The sequence below is a fragment of the Podarcis muralis genome, chromosome 6 (assembly GCF_964188315.1).
Source record: "Podarcis muralis chromosome 6, rPodMur119.hap1.1, whole genome shotgun sequence".
NCBI lineage: Eukaryota > Metazoa > Chordata > Lepidosauria > Squamata > Lacertidae > Podarcis > Podarcis muralis.
Genome location: NC_135660.1, coordinates 80,967,725 through 80,987,694, shown reverse-complemented (window position 1 = coordinate 80,987,694; position 19,970 = coordinate 80,967,725). Strand labels below are relative to the sequence as shown.

General features: G+C 44.0%; 1 protein-coding gene across 1 annotated transcript in view; it reads right to left on the bottom strand.

Annotated features, from left to right (window-relative positions):
* The window catches only part of ZCCHC24 (zinc finger CCHC-type containing 24), a 111,512-nt gene that overhangs the window by 6,787 nt on the left and 84,755 nt on the right, over positions 1–19,970 (bottom strand). The window contains exon 3 of the mRNA XM_028729180.2: positions 4,179–4,343. Coding sequence (XP_028585013.1) covers positions 4,179–4,343 — 165 coding nt within the window. The remainder of the gene's footprint in view (positions 1–4,178; positions 4,344–19,970) is intronic.

Here is a 19,970-nt window from a genome sequence, read left to right as displayed (position 1 = left end):
TGCAGGGGCCTCGGGCAAGGCTTCTCGCAGGATGAGCACTGCTACTGAGGAGGCCGTAGCACTGGTAATTTCTTAGCATGCCTGGACCAGTACCTCAAATGACTATTGTAGCATGTGGGGAGGCTCATATGGAAGAAGATGGTCCTCAAGGTGCCCAGGTGCCAAGCCTTAAAGATTAACACCAGCACCTTGAATTGATGCTGAAAACAAACCTGCAGCCGGTTCAAATCCTGGTATGATAGACTAAAAATGCCTAACACCCATCAACATCCTTGCTGTGACATTTAACACCAGTTGCAGTTCCTGAATGCTTTTCAAAGGCATACCCACCTAGAGTGCTTTGCAGTAACCTAATCCGTAGGTCACTGTGGCATGAATGACCATGGCAATATTCTACTCCGTCAGGAATGGAAAAGTCAGGTGCTACCTGAACATCTAATAATAGCATTGGATTCAAGGAGTACCCTCCCCCAAACCGTGAGCCTGATTTTTCAAGGGGTGTGTGACCCCATCCAGAACAAGTTGCGAACCCAGACTAAAAGTGGGACACTGTACCTACCAACAACATGTCTGTTTTGTGTGGATTGTATTTCGGCATATTCTACCTCATCCAGTCTTTCACAGCTACCAAACAGCAGTTCAGCCATTCAACTGCCTCCCTAGGATCATATAAAACTAAGAGTTGAGTGACACACCAGGATACTGATGACTCCATGACCCACACCCCAACCAGCATTTTCATGTGCAGTGTATATTAAACAGCACGGGAGACAGAAGGGAACCTTCCAGGACCTCAGAGCCCACAAGCAAAGGGAAAGAACAGCAGTCCCTTGGCACCATCTTCTGGGTCCAAATTCTCATGAATCAATGGAGTTGGTTCAATACTGTGCCCCTAATCCCCACCCTTTCAAGATGGTCCAGAAGGGTACCACAACTGATGGACTTGACCACCACTAAGAAATCCAGGAGAACCAGCAGAGAACCCTCCCAGTCTATTTTCCATTGCAGGTTATCCACCTGGATGACTAAGGCAATTTCCGTGACAAAACAGACAACATCGAGCAGATGCCATGGTGGTGGAAAATGAAGATTCCTTTGCTACCATCATTGTCACAAAACAGGCTCAATAACTAGTTCTAAGCTGTTTTGGTTGGGCTCGCTATGAATCTTCCTGTACTTTCACTCTAGTGGTCTGCTCACTTGTTTCATTGCTCCTCAGTAAACCAAAGAGTTTTATAATCTCCAGGGGAGAGCTAAGCTCCACCAGGGGCTTAGAAGCAATAGAATTGATAACTGGGCCACTTCTGTATTTCACAGATTGACCAGGACAGTGGCAGAACTGCAATCTATTTCAGTGGGAATTCTCCCACCCACACAGGGAGCTATCAGGATTCTACCTGGAGTCATCAGTCTCCAAGGATGGACAATTTCAATAGCTCCTTCCTTCAGAGTTGGGCAGTTGTCCAGAAACTAAACCTAACCAGGCAGTGATCTGTCATTGACAACAGAAGCGCACCGACTTCCTCCGCCATCAGACCATATTGTCCCAGCCCAGGACAAAGCAGCAAGTCAAGCACATGCCCTACAATTTGTGTGTGGGACCAGGTACCATTTGAGGCAAGCCCACAGTTGTCATGGTAGCCATGAAATCCTGAGCTACTCCAGTCAGGTATGAAACTCACCCAAGTTTGTAAACCCTGGAGAATCCAGCATCACTATGAAGATTATCATGGCCAGCTTTGGTAAGCAGACTGTTAGATGGTGCACCAACAGAACTGCTATCATATCCTGTGTTTTCAACACCATATGCAGACACACAGACCTAGTGGGTTGCCTGGCAAGAATGATGGCATCATGGCAGACAGCAGCAATCCCTCCTCCCTGTCTACTGGGACTATGCTGCTGCATAGTATAGTAATGATGACTACTTGACTTGTGGTGATATAATTGCTAACAGTTATGAACCATTAAAAATCCAATTTCAAAATGTGTGGTATTTAAGGTTGAATATATCCAACAGCAGGCTTTGAAACCATGCTGAGAATCTTGCTGCCTTCTATTGTAATTGCTTAGCTCCCCCTCACATACAGAAATCTAAAATGGCAACTCTGACATGCAGGAGGAAAGGGTAAGTCGTCAAAATATACTACAATTCCCTTTCTGTATAAATATATATTCAAGGTGAGGACTACAACCCACAAGCAACTTTTTATTTATTTATTGAATTTATATACCATCCTATACCCGCCAGGTCTCATATCCTAAATTTTGTAAACAAGCCATTCATCAAAGTGTCTGGTTTTACCTAATGGCTATAGCCCTTTTGCTGAACCCCAATAATCTTGGAGAACTACACAAGGGATTTCTTTCACTCTGTTTCTGCTGTTGCTGCCAGCAAAGGAGCAGAGACTGTGCTTTGGAATGGATTCTAAATTTCTGGCATGGTGTCATCATTTGCTAGTCACACAGCCTCCAGTCTCATTTGTAATGGATCAGTTTTCATTTTGACCTACTTTAAAATAATCTGAAAGCTTTATCTGAGCACTGAAATATTTTCTGTGGCTAGGGGAGGTCTTTGCTCTGTTCTTCCAAATGACCTTTTCTTCGTACTTAATGTCATACACTTTCCCCAACATTACCTCTTACAACTGACACTCTTCCACCCTTCACCTTCCCGATTATACAAGCACAGATCCTTGTCAAGATTAACGACTGCAATTGCATCAATTATAACTCTCAAAGAGATTGGTAAATACACCCCACATTCTCTGCCCATGAAAGACACAAATATCATCATATTTTTTCAGTCACAGCATCCACACCGAAGTTGACTATCCTTAGGTAAAATGTCCTAATCTAGCAATGGAATTTCATACATGCAAATAATACATGTGAAAATGTATTGCAGTGCTCTCCAGTCCCCACTGAATGCAATGAATGTGTCTAATGGGATGGATAGATCAGTCAAATTCTGCTCCATGTCTGTCTCCTGTGTGTTTATTCATAAGTTATTCCTCCTCATTTTCATATCAATCTGTGATGATTTTTTTAAAAAGGGAAAAACATGCATGGAAATTTGCATTATTTTTCAATGCATATTTTTATTTTCACAAAATGCAGAGTTGTGTGCACATTTTACCCAAAGCACACATTTGAGGGGGGGGGGCTGTATTATACCTAAAACACAAGTTTTCAAGACATTTCGGTATACTTCGTTTAGTCAAGAACTTGCAGAAGTGCAAAAACCAAAAGATACCTGTGTTCCAATCTATACATTAATCCAGGCCAGGAAATGTGAATCAGATTGATTCATTTTAAAAATGCTATATGGACAAAACAAATCCAGGGCAGGACCCTCCACTCTCCCTACTAATGGGAAATTCTCACACACACACCCCCATCCAGATTGCACATAAGCAAAAGCAGCACATTACAATAAAAATGAGTTCACTTTTCATTTTAAAAAATAATAAATGGGAAAAGTGTGTGAATAAAATCTACTATAGGAAACCCTATAAGAATTAACAGAGTGTTATTTTAGACCCCAATGTACCATAAAAAATTATCCCAAACATTTCTTATTCTTTGACATTAACTAGAAGTAATTGTCAAATACATCTAATTGTTTTTTAAACTAAACTATGACTGGGCTCAATATCAGATAACTGAAACAACTATAAGAGGATTAAAATGTTACTTAAATTCTTGACAGTTGTTTACAATTACTTTAGATATTCTGAATAAGAAGAAAATGTCTTTTGTTTGTTTGAAAAGTTTTGTTGCTGTTGGCTTTTTTAAAAATTAAAAAGTTTCGACATTGTTTCTAACATTCTTCATGTGCTTCCCATAATAAAATATGAATAAGCATTACTGGAATATACAATTTTCAGTAATCATGTAAGCACTCTTGCTCATAGTCTCAGTCTTGCTATGTCTCAGTCTATTGCATTGAAACTTACTTGGAGTTCCACTTCTTCCAATGTATACGTTTAATTGAGGGGAGGAAAACCTTTTCTGTCCCTGAAAGGCCTAGTGTGATTGGTGGCTGGGGCTGCAAGAGCAGCATGGGGATGCTTGCCAAAGCCCTCTTGCAAACAGCCCATGCATGCTGCACTCTGTATATTGAGTTCTTGGAGGCTCACTTGAACCATATGGAGGAGCACCTGTAACAGTCCTACCTGCTTGTGAGGATACACATTGATGTGGCACTTGATACATTCTTGTCCCATGTTGGCCCAGGAGTTTCCACTCATCCATTTTCTCTTGCACTTGGGGCATTTGTATTCACCAAAGCAGCGTTTTTTCCCCTGGTACGGTGTCAGGCCTTCTCCTTTTGGACGTGCCTAAAATGTGAAGAGGAGAGAAATAAATGTACCGTATTTTTCGCTCTATTGGACGCACCGGACCACAGGACGCACCTAGTTTTTAGAGGGGGAAATCAAGGAAAAAAATATTATTCCCCCCCCCAGCCCCAAAGAGCAACGGACAGGCTGCATGCAGCCTGTCCACTTCTCCCAGACCTTCTCGGGGCTGCGGGGGAAGCCCGGGTTCCCCCCCCCAGCCCCAAAGAGCAAAGAAGCCAAGACAGCGCGCGGGGTCCATAGCTGCACAACCTCTCCAGCCAGGAGCTAAACCTCTCCAGTGCAGCTAAAGAAGAAGACAAGGCAGCAAGCGCGATCCATCCCGCTCGCTGCCTTGGCTTCTTCTTTAGCCTTGCGCAGCATCTTTAGTCTTGCGCAACGGGATGGATTGTGCATGCTGTCCACCGGGGCTGGACTAGATGACTCCTGGGGTTCCCTTCCAACCCTGCAATTCTATGACCTCGGAAGGTGTTTGGGGTCTCCACCACTGGAGGCTTTTAAGCAGCGGTTGGGGGACCATCTGCCTGGCGTTCTTTAGCTGTGATTCCTACATTGTGAGGGGGCTGGGCTAGATGACCCTCGGGTGACCCTCCCAACTCTATACAGTCCTACAGTTCTGCGGCAGGAGATCCACAGCCACTTCACACAATGCCCACTCCCAATTTTCATTGGAGAGACATGTGGCTTCACTGTCTAGGGGAAGGGGATCCATGGTCCCCTTCCTTCCCTCCTCCGTAGTTGTTTTGAAGGAGGAAAGTGGGAGAGGAGCTGCTTACACGAGTGTAAGCTGCCCCCCTCCCACTTTCCTGCTTCAAAGCAATCACGGAGGGGGGAATCTGCTGAAGCCTCCAGCAGCGGAGGATCCATGGTCCTCTTCCTTCCCTCCTCCGTAGTTGCTTTGAAGGAGGAAAGTGGGAGAGGAGCTGCTTACACGAGTGTAAGCTGCCCCCCTCCCACTTTCCTGCTTCAAAGCAATCACGGAGGGGGGAATCTGCTGAAGCCTCCAGCAGCGGAGGATCCATGGTCCCCTTCCTTCCCTCCTCCGTGGTTGCTTTGAAGGAGGAAAGTGGGAGAGGAGCTGCTTACACGAGTGTAAGCTGCTCCCCTCCCTCATTGCCGCCTCAAAGGGAACCCGGGAGGAGGGAATCTGCTGCAGCTTCCCCCACCTCCCGCAGAAGCCGCACGCTCTTTAAAGGGGCGGTGAGGCTTCTCCTGGGTTTTCTGGGAGGTGGGCGGATTCCCCCACCTCGTAGAAAAGCCTGCAGGAGCCGCACAGCCTTTAAAGAGGGCGCCGCTCTTGGGGGCTTTTCCCCCAGGAGGGAGAAGGGACTGCTACAGCCAGTCAGTCCCTTCTCCCTCCTGGAGAAAAGCCCGCAAGAGAGCACGAAGCTTGTGTGCGGCTCTTGAGAGCTTTTCCCGCCTGCCTCCCCCCTGCATTCGCTCCATAGGACGCACACACATTTTCCCTTGCTTTTTAGGAGGGAAAAAGTGCGTCCTATGGTGCGAAAAATACGGTAATCATAAATGAAGCGCAGAACAGGAAGTGGCAATGGATTGCGCAGTGAGTTCTGAGCGCCCAAGAACGCTTAGGCCCTCTCCCCTTTCTGCATAGCTCAGGTTCTCAGCTACTATGCTATACCAGTGTTTCCCAAACTTGGGTCTCCAGCTGTAACTGGACTACAACTCCCATCATCCCTAGCTGGCAAGACGAGCGGTCAGGGATGATGGGAACTGTAGCCTGAAAACAGCTGGAAACTAAAGGGAAAATCTGTGCTATACCATCTATTTCATAATCTAAAGGAACACTCAAATACCAAAAGACAATCGAACAAAAAAGAGCAGTGAGATTTTTAAGTGCTTCTACAAGTAAGAACTTCCCCCCAGCATTCTGTCCCACTCTCCCAAAAAGTTATCCCATCCAAGCATGACCAAGACATGAAATCCAGGGCAGGACTACATGGATAGGGGCTGGGCTGGCTATCAGTGGCTCCCACTGAGCTGTGAGGGATAATGCAAGCCAGCTACAGTAGGCAACATGACTCCCCTGGTGTTATTTTTTCCTACCCTGCCACTACAACAGCTGGCATCTTGCTCGTTAATAAATAGCAGAGTAAATGCAATCTTAAAAATTCATTCCTTTATCCAGTACCAAAGGCCAGGTGACACTAAAACAGTGCACTCTGCTTCCGAAAAATAGGGAGAAATAGAGAATGCTGGACTTCCTTGGGAGTGAATTCCAAATATATGGTGCCACTATGAAGATGTTGCTTCCGTTTGCAGCTGTTGAAGGAAATTCCAGTATTGAATGTTCCTCGATGGGATTATATGACCCAGACTGTTTAGGGCTTTTATTGAAAGATGGTAACCAGCACCCTGAATGGTGCCCAAATTAGTGCATCCACAGAGAGCATGTCAGTAGGAATTGCTTGTCCCAGAGGTGCTCAGCACTTTTGATTCTGTGCTTGGCTTCCTCTGTAACTACCCTCCCCTATGACTATGGACTTGCTTGTGAATGCCTTCTCTCTGCTTTCATGGGTAGTAAGCATGCAGGGAAATGCCTGCTCTCATGAGAACCCCAAGGCCCATATGGTTTTTGTTTCATGTGTTGTCATTCTATTATCCAACTCCTGGAAACTGTGAATCACGGCCTTTTGTGGGGCTGACTGTGCTATGATCCATTTATGTTGTTGTCTTCTGAGGTTGCTTAACATTCCCTGATGAAATCCCCAGTGTTTCTTAACTGTGCGGGGCGCCACTTTTCTTGGTCGGCAATATGCATGCACGATGATTTGTTTTTATTTGCAATACTTCAACTGTTTTATACATACAGATGGTCTGTTAATGAGGACGTGAGTGATGCCTTTTTCCTCACTTAGATAAATCTTTGGATTTTGCAAGGCACATAACTAAACAGAATATGGGATTGCTAATTATATGACAAAATACATTGCAGTTGTGTTGATAAAATGCATGACGAAGATAATCCAGATTTGCATTAAAACTAGGGGTACTAATACAGAAATCTGAATAAGTAGGCTATACTAAGTACAGTGGTGCCTCGCAAGACGAAATTAATTCGTTCCACGAGTTTTGTCGTCTTGCGATTTTTTTCATCTTGCGAAGCACGGTGTCGGGAAAGTTTTGGAAAAGCTTCAAAAATCACCAAAGTCTTTAAAAACCTCAAAAAAGGCTACCACACCGCGTTCTATGAGTTGCTCCTCGAAGTCAAGTCGCAACTGTATTAACGGTGTTAAGAAAAAGGAAACAAACTTGCAAGACGTTTCTGTCTTGCGAAGCAAGCCCATAGCGAAAATCGTCTTGCGAAGCAGCTCAAAAAACAAAAAACCCTTTCGTCTAGCGAGTTTTTTGTCTTGCGAGGCATTCGTCTTGCGAGGTACCACTGTACCATGCTAGCACAGCAATGTTTAGGTACTGAAACAGATGCCACAGTTGGTGTCCATTTTTATAGGGTCTACTGCTGTCTCCTCTTTTGCTCCCCTTCTCTTGTGCCCTGCTTCTTCCATACATTTCCCATTCCATCCTTGTTTCATCAAGCAAATGCCACACTCACAATCTGGTCATAACAAGCTCCAGAGTATTTCATAATGATGTCTCTAAACTCTCCCAACACTAAATATCAGGGTTACTGAGTAAGTTGCTCCATGACTGCTGCAGAACGGGTCTTAAGGTCCCAGCAGGCATGAGATGGTTAAATTACAGTTAAGGTCATTTGGTTGCTTGGCAGTCTGTCGGTTCAGCTGACATGTCAGCTAGCACTGGGAATTGAAACTAGTTTTTTAAAAGAAAGAAAGAAAGAAACCGTTGGCTCAGTTTCTTCGAAATGAGTCCAAATTACAAAATGGTATTTTGACATAATATGCATGTAAAGGTGGAGTTCCTGGCTGCAGAGGTGCTGGCAAATCTCCCGTTCCCTGATAATAGCTGACCCCGATTCCCAGATAAGATTTGTGCCTGAACTTAAATGTTTCTAAAATTATCACACACACACACTTCTCTCTCCTGGAAGCCTGTAGGGATTAAATGTCTTTCCTCAAAGGCTGTTGGTAACCCACTGTGACCTGAGCAGGCCAAAGGCCTCTTTGTTACCCATTCATGTAACTACACTTCTGTTCTGCTGGAGACATTTTATAAGGCTCCCAGAATAAATTTAAGCTTTCCGAAAGCCAAGTGGGTCCTTAGCTTTAAGAAAATCTCTGCTTTGCTCTGGGAACTTGTGCACTATATCTTGGTGTAGAGGTCCAAATAGCTCTTGGTTGTTAAAACTGTGTAGAAGGAAAAGCAGGTGTTTGGCACGAAAACCCGAACTTGGCAGGGATGGGAGATCCCATGGCCAATGGCGATAGCTCGTGCTGTGTTGTGTGTATGTGAGAACTTCAGAAAAGTACATTCAGCGTATCTGGCCCTGTTAAAGGAGGCAATGAAACAAGGTGGGTATTTCCCTTGTTTTATTGCATGGGGATAAGGAAGGCCATAAATGCACAACTTTCAATGAGGAATGCTATATTTTCCACTTAAAGGAGCCAAAAAGCTTGCCAGAAGGGTAAGTTGGGCTACTGGGGTCAGGTGGGGCTGGGCTGCAATGGGGGTGTGAGTGAAGCCAGGCAGACAGGGATCAAGTGGAAATTCTGGAGTAGCAGAATTCAAGACTACTAACTGACATGTGCCATGAGCTAAGTCAGTGTTTCCCAGTGGTCAGGGATGATGGGTATTGTAGTTCGAAAACAGCTGGAGACCCAAGTTTGGGAAACAATGCTAAGTGAAAGGATGAACAAGGCAAAAGAAGGAGAAAACAGGAAGCACAAGCAGGAGGTTCAACAGGCATAGCCAGATTCGAGTTCCTGATTTGAACTGTTGCTCATCCTTCCAGCAGCCACAGCCACTACAGCTTCTTTCTTAGCTCAAGAGCCATATTGTGTTTTGGGCAATATTCTAAGGGCCATATGCCTGTGGTGGGGGGAAAGGAAGGACCTACTGACAAGAGAGCTTGGGGATCCACATTTGCACCCAGAATCTACTTTCCTTGGATGCCCGTGCAAGAATGTCACTTAGTGGTTTTTATTCACAATGAAGCGGGAGTATCAAATTGTTGTGAAATAAAAGTAAATAAATAATGACTTCTCCTTTGGACAAAAATAGAAACTGTTTGCAGAAGGTTGGTGACAGCACAAGAAACCCTGGACATTTCTTGTGAATTAAAATGGGCATTTATTGGGAGCTAAAATGGGGTGTTTCCTACCCTTCTGGTGAACCATCTTCCTGGTCCCCATGGCAGGCACCCCGCTCCACATTGCCATGTTACTCTTAGGCCAGGAAGACCCAGTGTGTGATCCTAGCTCTTCCCTGAGGTGCTAATTAAATCCAAGCTGAGGTGTACATGGAGAAGAGGAGCGCCTGTTCTTTATGCTGCATCTCTTTTACTTTGCTGAGAATCACCCTGCTTTAGCCAGACAATACAGATGAACCACTAATGGAGGCTTCCTGACCATGGTCCCCTCCTTTTCTTGACTGCAGCCAAGGAAGAGCTATTAAGATAAATAGTGGCGATTCTGCACAGGATGGACTGCAGGTTTTATATATATATTTCTGGCTCAACTCCTTCTTCCCTAGAGCAAGCTGGGAGTGTCATGGTGACCCTCACAGCTGTGCAGGGTTCTCAGTGAGATGGGTTATCCCACACCGCTAGTAAATTTGTTGCATCATCACCCCTACTTGGGGAATTGCTCCTGCTCCCTCCTGCCAAGCAATAAATACTCAGTGTAAATATGGAAGGAAACACGCACATAAAAATTGCGTCTCCCTTCCATTTCATAATAATCAGCATTTTATACAGTGCTTGAAGCTACACAATATCTTGTGATCCTTGCAGGAACCAAGTATTATTATAAGGTTGGTGTTACTATTCTGATATTGCAGAGGAAGGTTTGAGTCTGAGACAGAGTGGGGTGAACAAGGTGACTTCGTGGCAAGAGACTAAATTTACACCAGGGATTTCCTGATTTGTAGTTTAGAAGTAACTGAATCTTACTTCAGCACTAATTATAGGACCAGGGCTCCCCCCCCCCCAGCCAGAACTCACCAGAACTTAGTTCTGGTACCTCTCAGGTGGGCTCCATTGCCATTCTAAGAGAATAAGGGAGGTGTTCAGGGTTCATGTGCCTTGGGCACAAATATTTCCACATGCCTTCTCCTTCCCTGGCACAGGAAGATTTTGCTTCTGAATTACCTTAAACACAGTTTAGTGTGTCACCAAACCCACACTGGTAGTTAATATGTGTGTCGCTCTCTGGGTTCGTAGTGTGGCTATCCTTAAGTTCTCCACACTTCAGTTTCTCCAAGGACGTCTTGATCTATTTTATTACATTGTTTTTAATCCTGACCTTCATCCAAGAGGGTCACGGTGACATCCCCCCCCCCCTTCCTTCTGCTACAAGCAGCACTTTAAAAACAGCGAATAGAACGAGTTTTGGACTGAACATCCACTATAGCCATAAATTCAGTGGGTGGACAAAGATAGGCCTCTCACATTTCTTCATTCTAAGTTTCCCTGTGTTAAAGTAGGAATCACAACCCTTGACAGAGTTGTTGTGAGGATAGATAACAAAAACATTGTGAAAAATATACTCCACAACTACACATTATGCAGACTTCCAAGATTCTTCCCTTCAGGTATATGGACATGGCGGTGCTGGTGGTTGTTTTGCATTGTGAGCTCCAAGCAGATAAACAGATGGTCTGGCTTTGGGACAAGGCAGCTTCCTTTGTTATTCTCCTATACCCCACCTACCCTTTCCCCTGTCAAACCACAAATGGGCTATAATAAGATTTCTGAAGCATCTAATCTCCCCCCGCCACTCCCCTCCCCCACTTTGGTGAGTGGCCAACTGGGGCCCAACTGGTCCGTGTATCTCATGGGACGGCTTTGCCAAGCATCTTGGCAGCATCAGGCATCATAAAGGATCTATTTGCTTCCCTTGGGACAATTCTCCAAAAGTATCCATTTGCAGAGTCTCAGTCATGCCTGGATTTGATGCTGGACTTTTACAAATGCAATAACGTGCACAAGCATCCTCTGAGGCTGGAAGGCAAATTGACCACTGAGGGTGTATCTTCTACTTCTGAAAGCTCCAGGGACAAAGCAGAGTACTGGAACATGCAAGCATGTAGCCAGCAAGATGCTGGACTCACTCCACACAGAGATCTGCGTCGATGGGAATATTTAATTAGCAAATGCTTATCCCTCAAACGTCAGAATAAAATAAACGAATGATTTGAATTGCTGGATGACTGCTGGATAAATCCCCTGTGTACAAACACTGTCTTGAAATGTGACCATTTGCCATAGCATGAAGTTCAGTTGTCAAATGCTAATGGGATAAATGATAGGCTCCCCAAATCATGACAGATGTGTGGTCATCTCCAAAAGCAGTGGTGCCATGTCTCCTCTTCCTTTCTCTCTCCCGTAATATTTTGTATTGGGATCATGATGCGTGATATCTCACCCACCTACCCACCTGCATCAACTATACATTTTTTCACCCTACATGTTTTTGTGCAGGCTTCCTCAACCTTGGCCCTCCAGATGTTTTGAGACTACAATTCCCATCATCTCTGACCACTGGTCCTGCTAGCTAGGGAACATAGGAGTTGTAGGCCAAAAACATCTGGAGGGCCGAAGTTGAGGAAGCCTGTTTTAGTGGAACATCGTCTTCCGTGGTTTCGTGGGTGCAAAAGATTCCATGTCATCCATGGAAAAGAACCCATGCAGTCTTGAACTGGGAGAAGGAGACATTGGGGTGTTAAGCTTTGAACCTCTGCCTATGCTGAAGCCACATGTGTGTAAACATATGCAAATATTAGAAGACACCAATAAGCCTCCTGTGACCTTTCTCCGAAGGGGACCAAGCCCAAGAAAGTGCTGTACCCCTGAAATTTCTTAAGAGAATAGAGGTGTGCATATAACAGCTTAGTAAGGCAAAAATGTGTGACACGACATTGTGTTGAGGGTTTGCAACCCCTACACTTCACTGGCTGCACCATGAAAAATCTTAAGATGATGAACTCATAGCAAGCAATTTGTCCTGTGAAATACTAAGGGGAAGAGTGGAGGAAGAGATATTTTAACTGCGGTTGTGTGGTGAATGTAACTTGCAGAACCTGTCTTAGATTACCATATAAATACGAACAAACCAGTCTATTAAAAGCAGCATTAATGTAACAAAAGAATATTAGTTTAAACTACTTTAAAACATTTGTTGGGAAAGCTATTACACTGTCACTTCAAGTCTAGTACGATTATAGTCTTGCAGGAGTCCCTTAAGAGGATATTCCACAGCTAGGGCACCATAACAGAAAGACTGCCTGGGCAGCCAATGATTTAAGTAGCTGAAAAGAAAGCACAGCAGCAGAGATCCTTTGGATGTTCTTAGACTGTAGGGCAGCTCACAAAGGAGAAAAAGTCCTCTTGAGTACTGGCTGCAGAAGTTTTAATCTATTAGGGCGGCTTTCGATTTTGTTTTACTCAGATATGGTTGGCATCTATCTTGGGAGACAGTGGAATAGTACGCTTTTGGAGACAAAGTCACACTGTTGATGAGTAGATCCATTGAACTCAATGAACGTTCGGTCTATAGTTAAGTGGGTCTACTCTGAGTAACACTCAGTTGAATACCACCTTTAGGATTTCAGTGGATTTTCCTGGTGGTGTTGATTGCATTAATTAAAAGGTATTTAGATACAAATATTTGATCATATTCCCTATGTGATTCACAAGAAAGAATAAAACAACATAGTAACTACGAACAGAATATAATACAGCTGAAAGGCCACAAGTTCACAAAATGCGCATAAAACAGCAATTTTAAAATTGTATTTAAAAAGTGTTTGGGGGGGGGGAAATGGTTTTGTCTGGCAAAAAATATATTAAAAAGGTACCAGGTGAACCTCTTTGGAGATAGTATTGTGTTATTGGGGAGCCATCAATAAGAAGGCCCTCTCACTCGTAGCCACTTGCCTCAACCCAGATGATGGGGGCACCTGAACAAGGCCCTTCTCTGAATATCTTAATATAATTTGGAAACATTATCCCAAAAGTTGTTTCAGAAGGGGGGAAAATATACATCTCTCTTTTTCTACAATGATGACTGAGTGGCACGATTTGGCAGTGCTAATCAGGAACTGCTAACACATGTTTCCAGATGCTGATTAAAGCTGCAAGAGATGAACTACTCAGGAGCCTATAAACCTAAAGTGCTGGCTTGGCAGATGCCTCAGTATTCAAATTAAGACCTGTGCTACAAATCTTGCAAATGCCTTGGCCAGAATATTTTGGAAATAATCTATGTAGTGCTTAATTGGGCTGATCATTAGGCCCATTTGAGGGTGAAAGACATAAATGCCAAAGCTGGGATTCTACTCACTATGCCAGCAGAAATGTCAAGAGAGCTGTTTCCCAATGCTTCAGTCAACGTGAAATGTCAGGAAAGAGGTTGTTTTGACAGTACACAGGAAAATTTTTGACAGCACCCTGTTCCATTACATCAGGGGTGGCTAACCCATTTCATGGCTTTATGCTAATGTGGGCATGGTCACAGCTAAACATTTGGTGTGATCAAGCTGGAAAGCGGACATTGCCAAAACAGAAAATAAATGCCACTTTACATGCTGAACCATAGAATCATAGAACTGTACAGTTGGAAGGGAACACGATGGTCATCTAGTCCAACCCCCTGCAATGCAGGAATCTTTTGCTTACGTGGGGCTTGAACCCACCACACTGAGATTAAGAGTCTCTTGCTCTGCCAACTGAGCTATGTATCACAGCACATAGATAACATTGCATGGCTAGGGAGAACCAGTATGGACCCTCCCCCAATTTCATCAAGTTATGTTTTCCCTAAGACAAGCCCCCTGCGAATTGGTTTGTTCACCCTCACAAGACCATCAATTCAGGTGTGTTACAAAGTCCTCCCGCAGCATGCTTTTATTACTAAGTGGTGAAGTGCTGGCTGCAATGCTTGTCCCACTATGATGCCGTTGGTAGCACTCAGGACAAATTGCTGAAGATCATTGGTCTTCAGTTGCTGACAGCATTGCAGGCAACTACTAATATTATTCATAACACTACCATTTTAACAACATGGATCTAAAAACTTGGGGAAAGGGAAGTGAGTTTTCTTGAGTTGTTCTGCTGTTGTAGAGAGGGGTCTTGAATATGTTATGGCAGCTTTTGGAAAGGTGGAAACGGCTGTGGAATAACCACCAAATAATAGGCGGCATAATTTTCCCAGCATAAGCCCCCACTCGGACAAATGATGGCCCAGGAAATAGATAGGCACCACATGTTCCCAGATGTGTGCCCCAGGATCTCTTGCAACCATGTGCATTGCTTTATTTTCTAAGACTAGAGATTCAATAAATGCCTTTAACAATTGGTAAGTGGCCAGCCTCTCTTTTAGAGCAAGACAGAGATCTACGTTATAATTGTACTTATTCAAGTAATGTTAATAATTGTACTTATCCAAAATACTTGGTTCCTGTTTTAATCATTCTGTTGACTGTATGCCCAAGGACCACTTAGAGACGGAATCATTTTAGACTTCTTTTTGAAGTAGTTTATCTTTTTGGAACCATTCTTGAAAAGGAAAGGCAAATCACTGCGATAAGAAGCACGGTTGTATTCAAAGGTAAAAAAAATAATTCTGCTACAAGCTGGCCTTCTTAAGATATTTCAAAGCAAAGTGTCCATCTGTTACCAGACAAATAACTTGTCATAGAGTGGCAGGGTAGATTTAGAGGCAATGTAATTCTGCATTTAATTTTGCAAGTTATTAAATTTTGACTTAAGTGGAATGGGTGGAAAATACGGTAATTTATACAACACGTACATTGAATCAGCTGGGTCTGCTTCTCATTCAGCTGTAGAAACTCAAATGGCTATAACCAAACAATCTCAGCAACAAACAAGATGGTGACAAAGCCCTCTGAAACACCTCACAACACAAAAGCCAGCGTGGTTTAGTGGTTGGTGTGTTAGACTAGGACCTGGGAGCTCAAGGTCCAAATCCCACTAAACCACTACTCATTGGGTGATCTTGGGCCAATCGCAATAGAGGACAGTGTGATATGGCAGCATGTTCACCTGACCTCCTGACCATTGAGTCACCATTGGTTACCATGAAGAAAAAGAGGATGAAGTAGGAGTGGCAGGGAGGCCACTGTGGTGCAAACACACTGGCGGGAGCACTGCAATGGCTCCAATGATGTGTTTACACTATGCTGAGCTCCCTGCTGCCTCATCCTCTCCTTCCCAGTAAACTCAATAATAAAATAAAATGTTTGAAGAGGCACCATACCAAAGTTTCTTGTCTAAGGCAGAAGTCTGGTCTTTCTTGTGGATTTTTGGCCGGCCTGCCAAAAAAATATTAATCTGTAAACTCAAACAGGATCACCCGCATGCAAGTTCTCAGGTGTGTGTGAGAGAGAGATTGGGAGACAGAAATGGAGGGCATATTCAGGGCTGTTTACAGCCATGTTCAAAAGAATTAAAATTTGAGCACATTATTCTAAACATAAGGACTAGAAACTTCAACTTTGTCCTTTTGTGTGTGTGTGTGTGTGTGTGTGTGAGAGAGAGAGAGAGAGAGAGAGAGAGAGAGCGCCAGGATTACCCAGAAACTGAATTTTGTACATAGTCCCATGTACTATCTGCACTTTTCCCATGTTGCAGTAGAATCATGGTGCATTGTTGGAAAACCAGTGAGTGCTGGGCTGCTCTGGCTGTAGATTTAGCAGCAAAGCAGCAGGGTTACCCCTTCCAGCTGGATCTAGTCTTCGGGTTTCAGCTGCTAAGAAACAGAGAAAGGAAATGGAGACCAGATGAGCAATCTCCCCCATGCCTCCTTTTCTCTCTCTCCCTGAGATGATACATGAAAATACCAATTGAGTCGGTCAGCCTGCTTTAAATCATAGCAGGTAAAAAAAAAAAGCCTAAAAAACTAAAAAAGAAAATGCTTGCTGTGAACAGCCCAAGTATGAAAAATGATTTGGCCTGCCCCCAGCAGATTTAGAGGCAAAACATACACCATCAGCAGCCTCATGTGATGTATCTGTTGCTGGGCTGTGTGACCAAGCTGCAAGTTTCTGTTTTGTGTGTGTGCGTGTAAAATCTTCAAATGTTTTCCCATCTGAAAAAACTTCTTGCACATCCAAAATTCACATGCCAGGGAGAATGCTAGCCTGGCCTATTATTTTCAAGCAACTGTCTTGTTGTTTGTGACTGCAACTCCCCTCCTGCACAGCAACAGCAGACTTTTTGTGTTGGTGTGTGCATGCCCATGTGTGGGGTGGTTACTAGAGGTGTGTAAAATCATTCCTTTTATTTTTACAGATATTTCTGCCCTCCTGTATACTGGTTGGCATTGCAAAAACAGATAGGTGAATTTTAAGCATGTTGTGGGCGAATGTTACCTGGGCCTTTTTGCTGTGTTGCTGCATTGCGGCCAAGGTTTGTCTTAGCATGCTTTCAGGAGTCAAGGATAAGTTCTGCACCAGACAATAGGACCTGCATGTCTATGACTCACTTTAGCCTTTTTACCACATTCACATATAGTAATGGGCACAACCACATTCCCAACAATTAATTCCTGTCTTGCTCTGAAATAGTTTGCAGTGCAGATAATGGAAGCATAAAGTCAAAGTTATCCTCACAATACTTTCTCTGTATCCATTTCCCCTCCAACTCACACATATTCTGCCCTAGACACTAGCTGAATGACATTTGCATGCTCTCACACGCATATGACAATCACATGCAGACAATCTAACAAGTGACTGTGCTGCTTTGATAGTTTTGCTTATGCTTTTCTCTGTCCCTAAGCCCAGGGCACTGATTCTTTTTAACCTCTGAAGTTGGGGTGCTTATAGGCATTCCATAGCACCGCACAGGGTGAGCCAATGGCTAAAGAGGTACCCTTTCAAAATACTGAAACCGGAGCTCTTGCACTAGAGCATGGCTGTCCAGCTTCCAAGAGACTGTGATCTGCAACCACTGTGATCTATTGTTGCAACCACTGACAGTGATCTATTGTTGAGCTTTTTTTTAGGGAAGTCAAAGTTGTTGGGCTTTTTTGGGGGGGGGGGAGAATCCTGCAATCGACCAGGACATTGACCGGTAGATCGCGATCGACCTGTTGGACAGCCCGGCACTAGGGGTTTTGAGCACTGTTCTGTGCCATCTTTTTTCCACATCTCTCACCTGCAGTAGTGTAGATACTCCCACCCTGGCTCTCAACCAGAGGAACCTTATGTCTACTATTGTGGGCTCTCACTCCACATGGAAGCCAGTAACTTCCCTTCCATACTCTCCAATCAAGCAACATCCAGGGTGGGGGCCACAAACAAGGTCTTGAGGGTAGTGTCCTTGGCCTCATGGTGAGCTCCAAAGGTAAATTTATTTGTGCTTAAAGCCACGTTGTAACTGCCACCGCTTCTTCTGCACCAACACTTCATGTCAGCATAGTAATGCTACATTGTTGGCAAAGCCCCAGTTGATGGCATGTCTCTTCAGTTCTCTTCCCAAATTACTGAAGTAAGCAATAATATGAGCTGTGAGCCAGGGTGTCTGTAGTTCATATCTTAGCTCAACCACAATCTGGCTGGGAGTCCTAGGTGAAGCACTATTCCCTTAGCCTCAACTACCAAATGCAAAATGGGAACAATGCAGTTTTGTTTGCAAATATTACTTGTGTTAATGCATGAGAAAACTATATGAAGCTGCTTTCTGATGAGTTGAACCTTTGGTCCATTCCCCCCACCAATATCTATGCTGTCTGGCAGTGGCCCTCCACGTTCTCAGGCACAAGATTTCCCCCAGCTCTACCTGACCCCACTTTCACAGGAAATACCAAGGGGTGTTCTGCATGGAAAGCATTTCATGGTCCTCCACTATGATATAGCCTTTCCGCATTGTGTTTTGAACACTTGAAAAGTGCCACAGAAGTGGTCTGTGTTATGTATGGAGAAGCACTCGCTACTCAACACAGGCAGTCCAAATCTCTAGATAAGGATGGATGGATGGATGGATGGATGGATGGACAGATGATAGATAGATAGATAGATGATAGATAGATGCTAGATAGATGCTAGATAGATAGATAGATAGATAGATAGATAGATAGATAGATGATAGATAGATAGATAGATATAGATAAATAAAGTGCATTATCAAGTCAGCATCTGGCTTTAGAAGAAGATGCCATTCCCCCAGCATCATAAATGTGGTCACTTTCTGTATTGGGTTGACCCTCGGCTTCAGGGAGTGGTTCTGCATAGTCCTGAAATGAAGAAATGTACATCAAATTGGGGATGGTCCCGCCAATTGGCTTGCTCTCAGACTTTTTGCTGCCAGCTACACTTTCTGCTTTGGATAAAGAGAGGGCTTTGTTTCCTAAGCTTGTCATACGTCTGCTTTATACAAGCACTGGATTCTGTTTACTGTGAATGATGTAGCAAAGTTCTAAAATGACAAGGAATGGTAACTTGGCCGCAGGTACCTTTCTGTCCCGAGGGAGCCTGCAAGGTTCACTCTTTGTTGGTGATCTTCCCTGGTTACACTGTTGCTATGGTTGTAATGATATCACCCCAAACCAGCAAGGAAGATCTGCCCACACAATGAAGCAACTAATGCTGTGGGCCACTGATGCAGCTATGCATCTGCAACAATGTGCAGATTATATGCATTGACTCCCACAGAGATGGCTGAATGAATCTCATTATGAATTAGGCATCCTTCGCCAGGCAGTCAGGGCACTTGACTGAACACACGGAGTGCCTTACATTGAACCAAAGGCCCTTTCCGACCTAACCCAGCAGCTCTTCAATATGTCAACGGTGATAATCAAAACCCTGGGACTGAACCTGAGCGTTTCTACTTGCAGCCCACTGAGCAGGGGTAGAAACATACCAATTTGTCTATTTTGGGTTGTCCCAGTTTCTCATTTTCCCACCCTTAATTTCAGTTGTTTGCATCACTGCTGCCACCCCCCCCAAGTCCTCATGAAAATCCAGCATAACTTTATTGCGGAGTTCTCCTTATATACATCTCTTCAAATGCAGACCCAACTTTCACCTTATAGAATACATTTTATCAGTACTTCTTTTTCCTATAAAAATAGGTGCTGTTACTCACCATGAAATTGTTACAGTAAGTGTCGCACTTTTAAACAAACAAACAAACAAACAAACAAAAGTGCCGGTACTGTGTACCCTTGAGTATGCACATAACGTATATGTATTTTTGCACACATTTTCTTTACTGGAAAACTGCATTGCAAAATTCAGAGAAGAGAGAATTTCAAAGTGTGGTGCTCTGTATGGGTCGACATCCTGTTTCACAAAGTATGTAAGCTTAAGGGTATCAAAAAATAGTAGAGCTGGAAGAGATCCTGAGGGCTATCTGGTCTAACCCCCTGCAATGCAGGAATCTGAACTAAAAGGCAAAAAAAAAAAAAAAAAAAGGTAAACGACCCCTGGACGGTCAAGTCCAGTCAAAGGTGACTATGGGGTGAGGCACTTATCTCGCTTTCAGGCCGA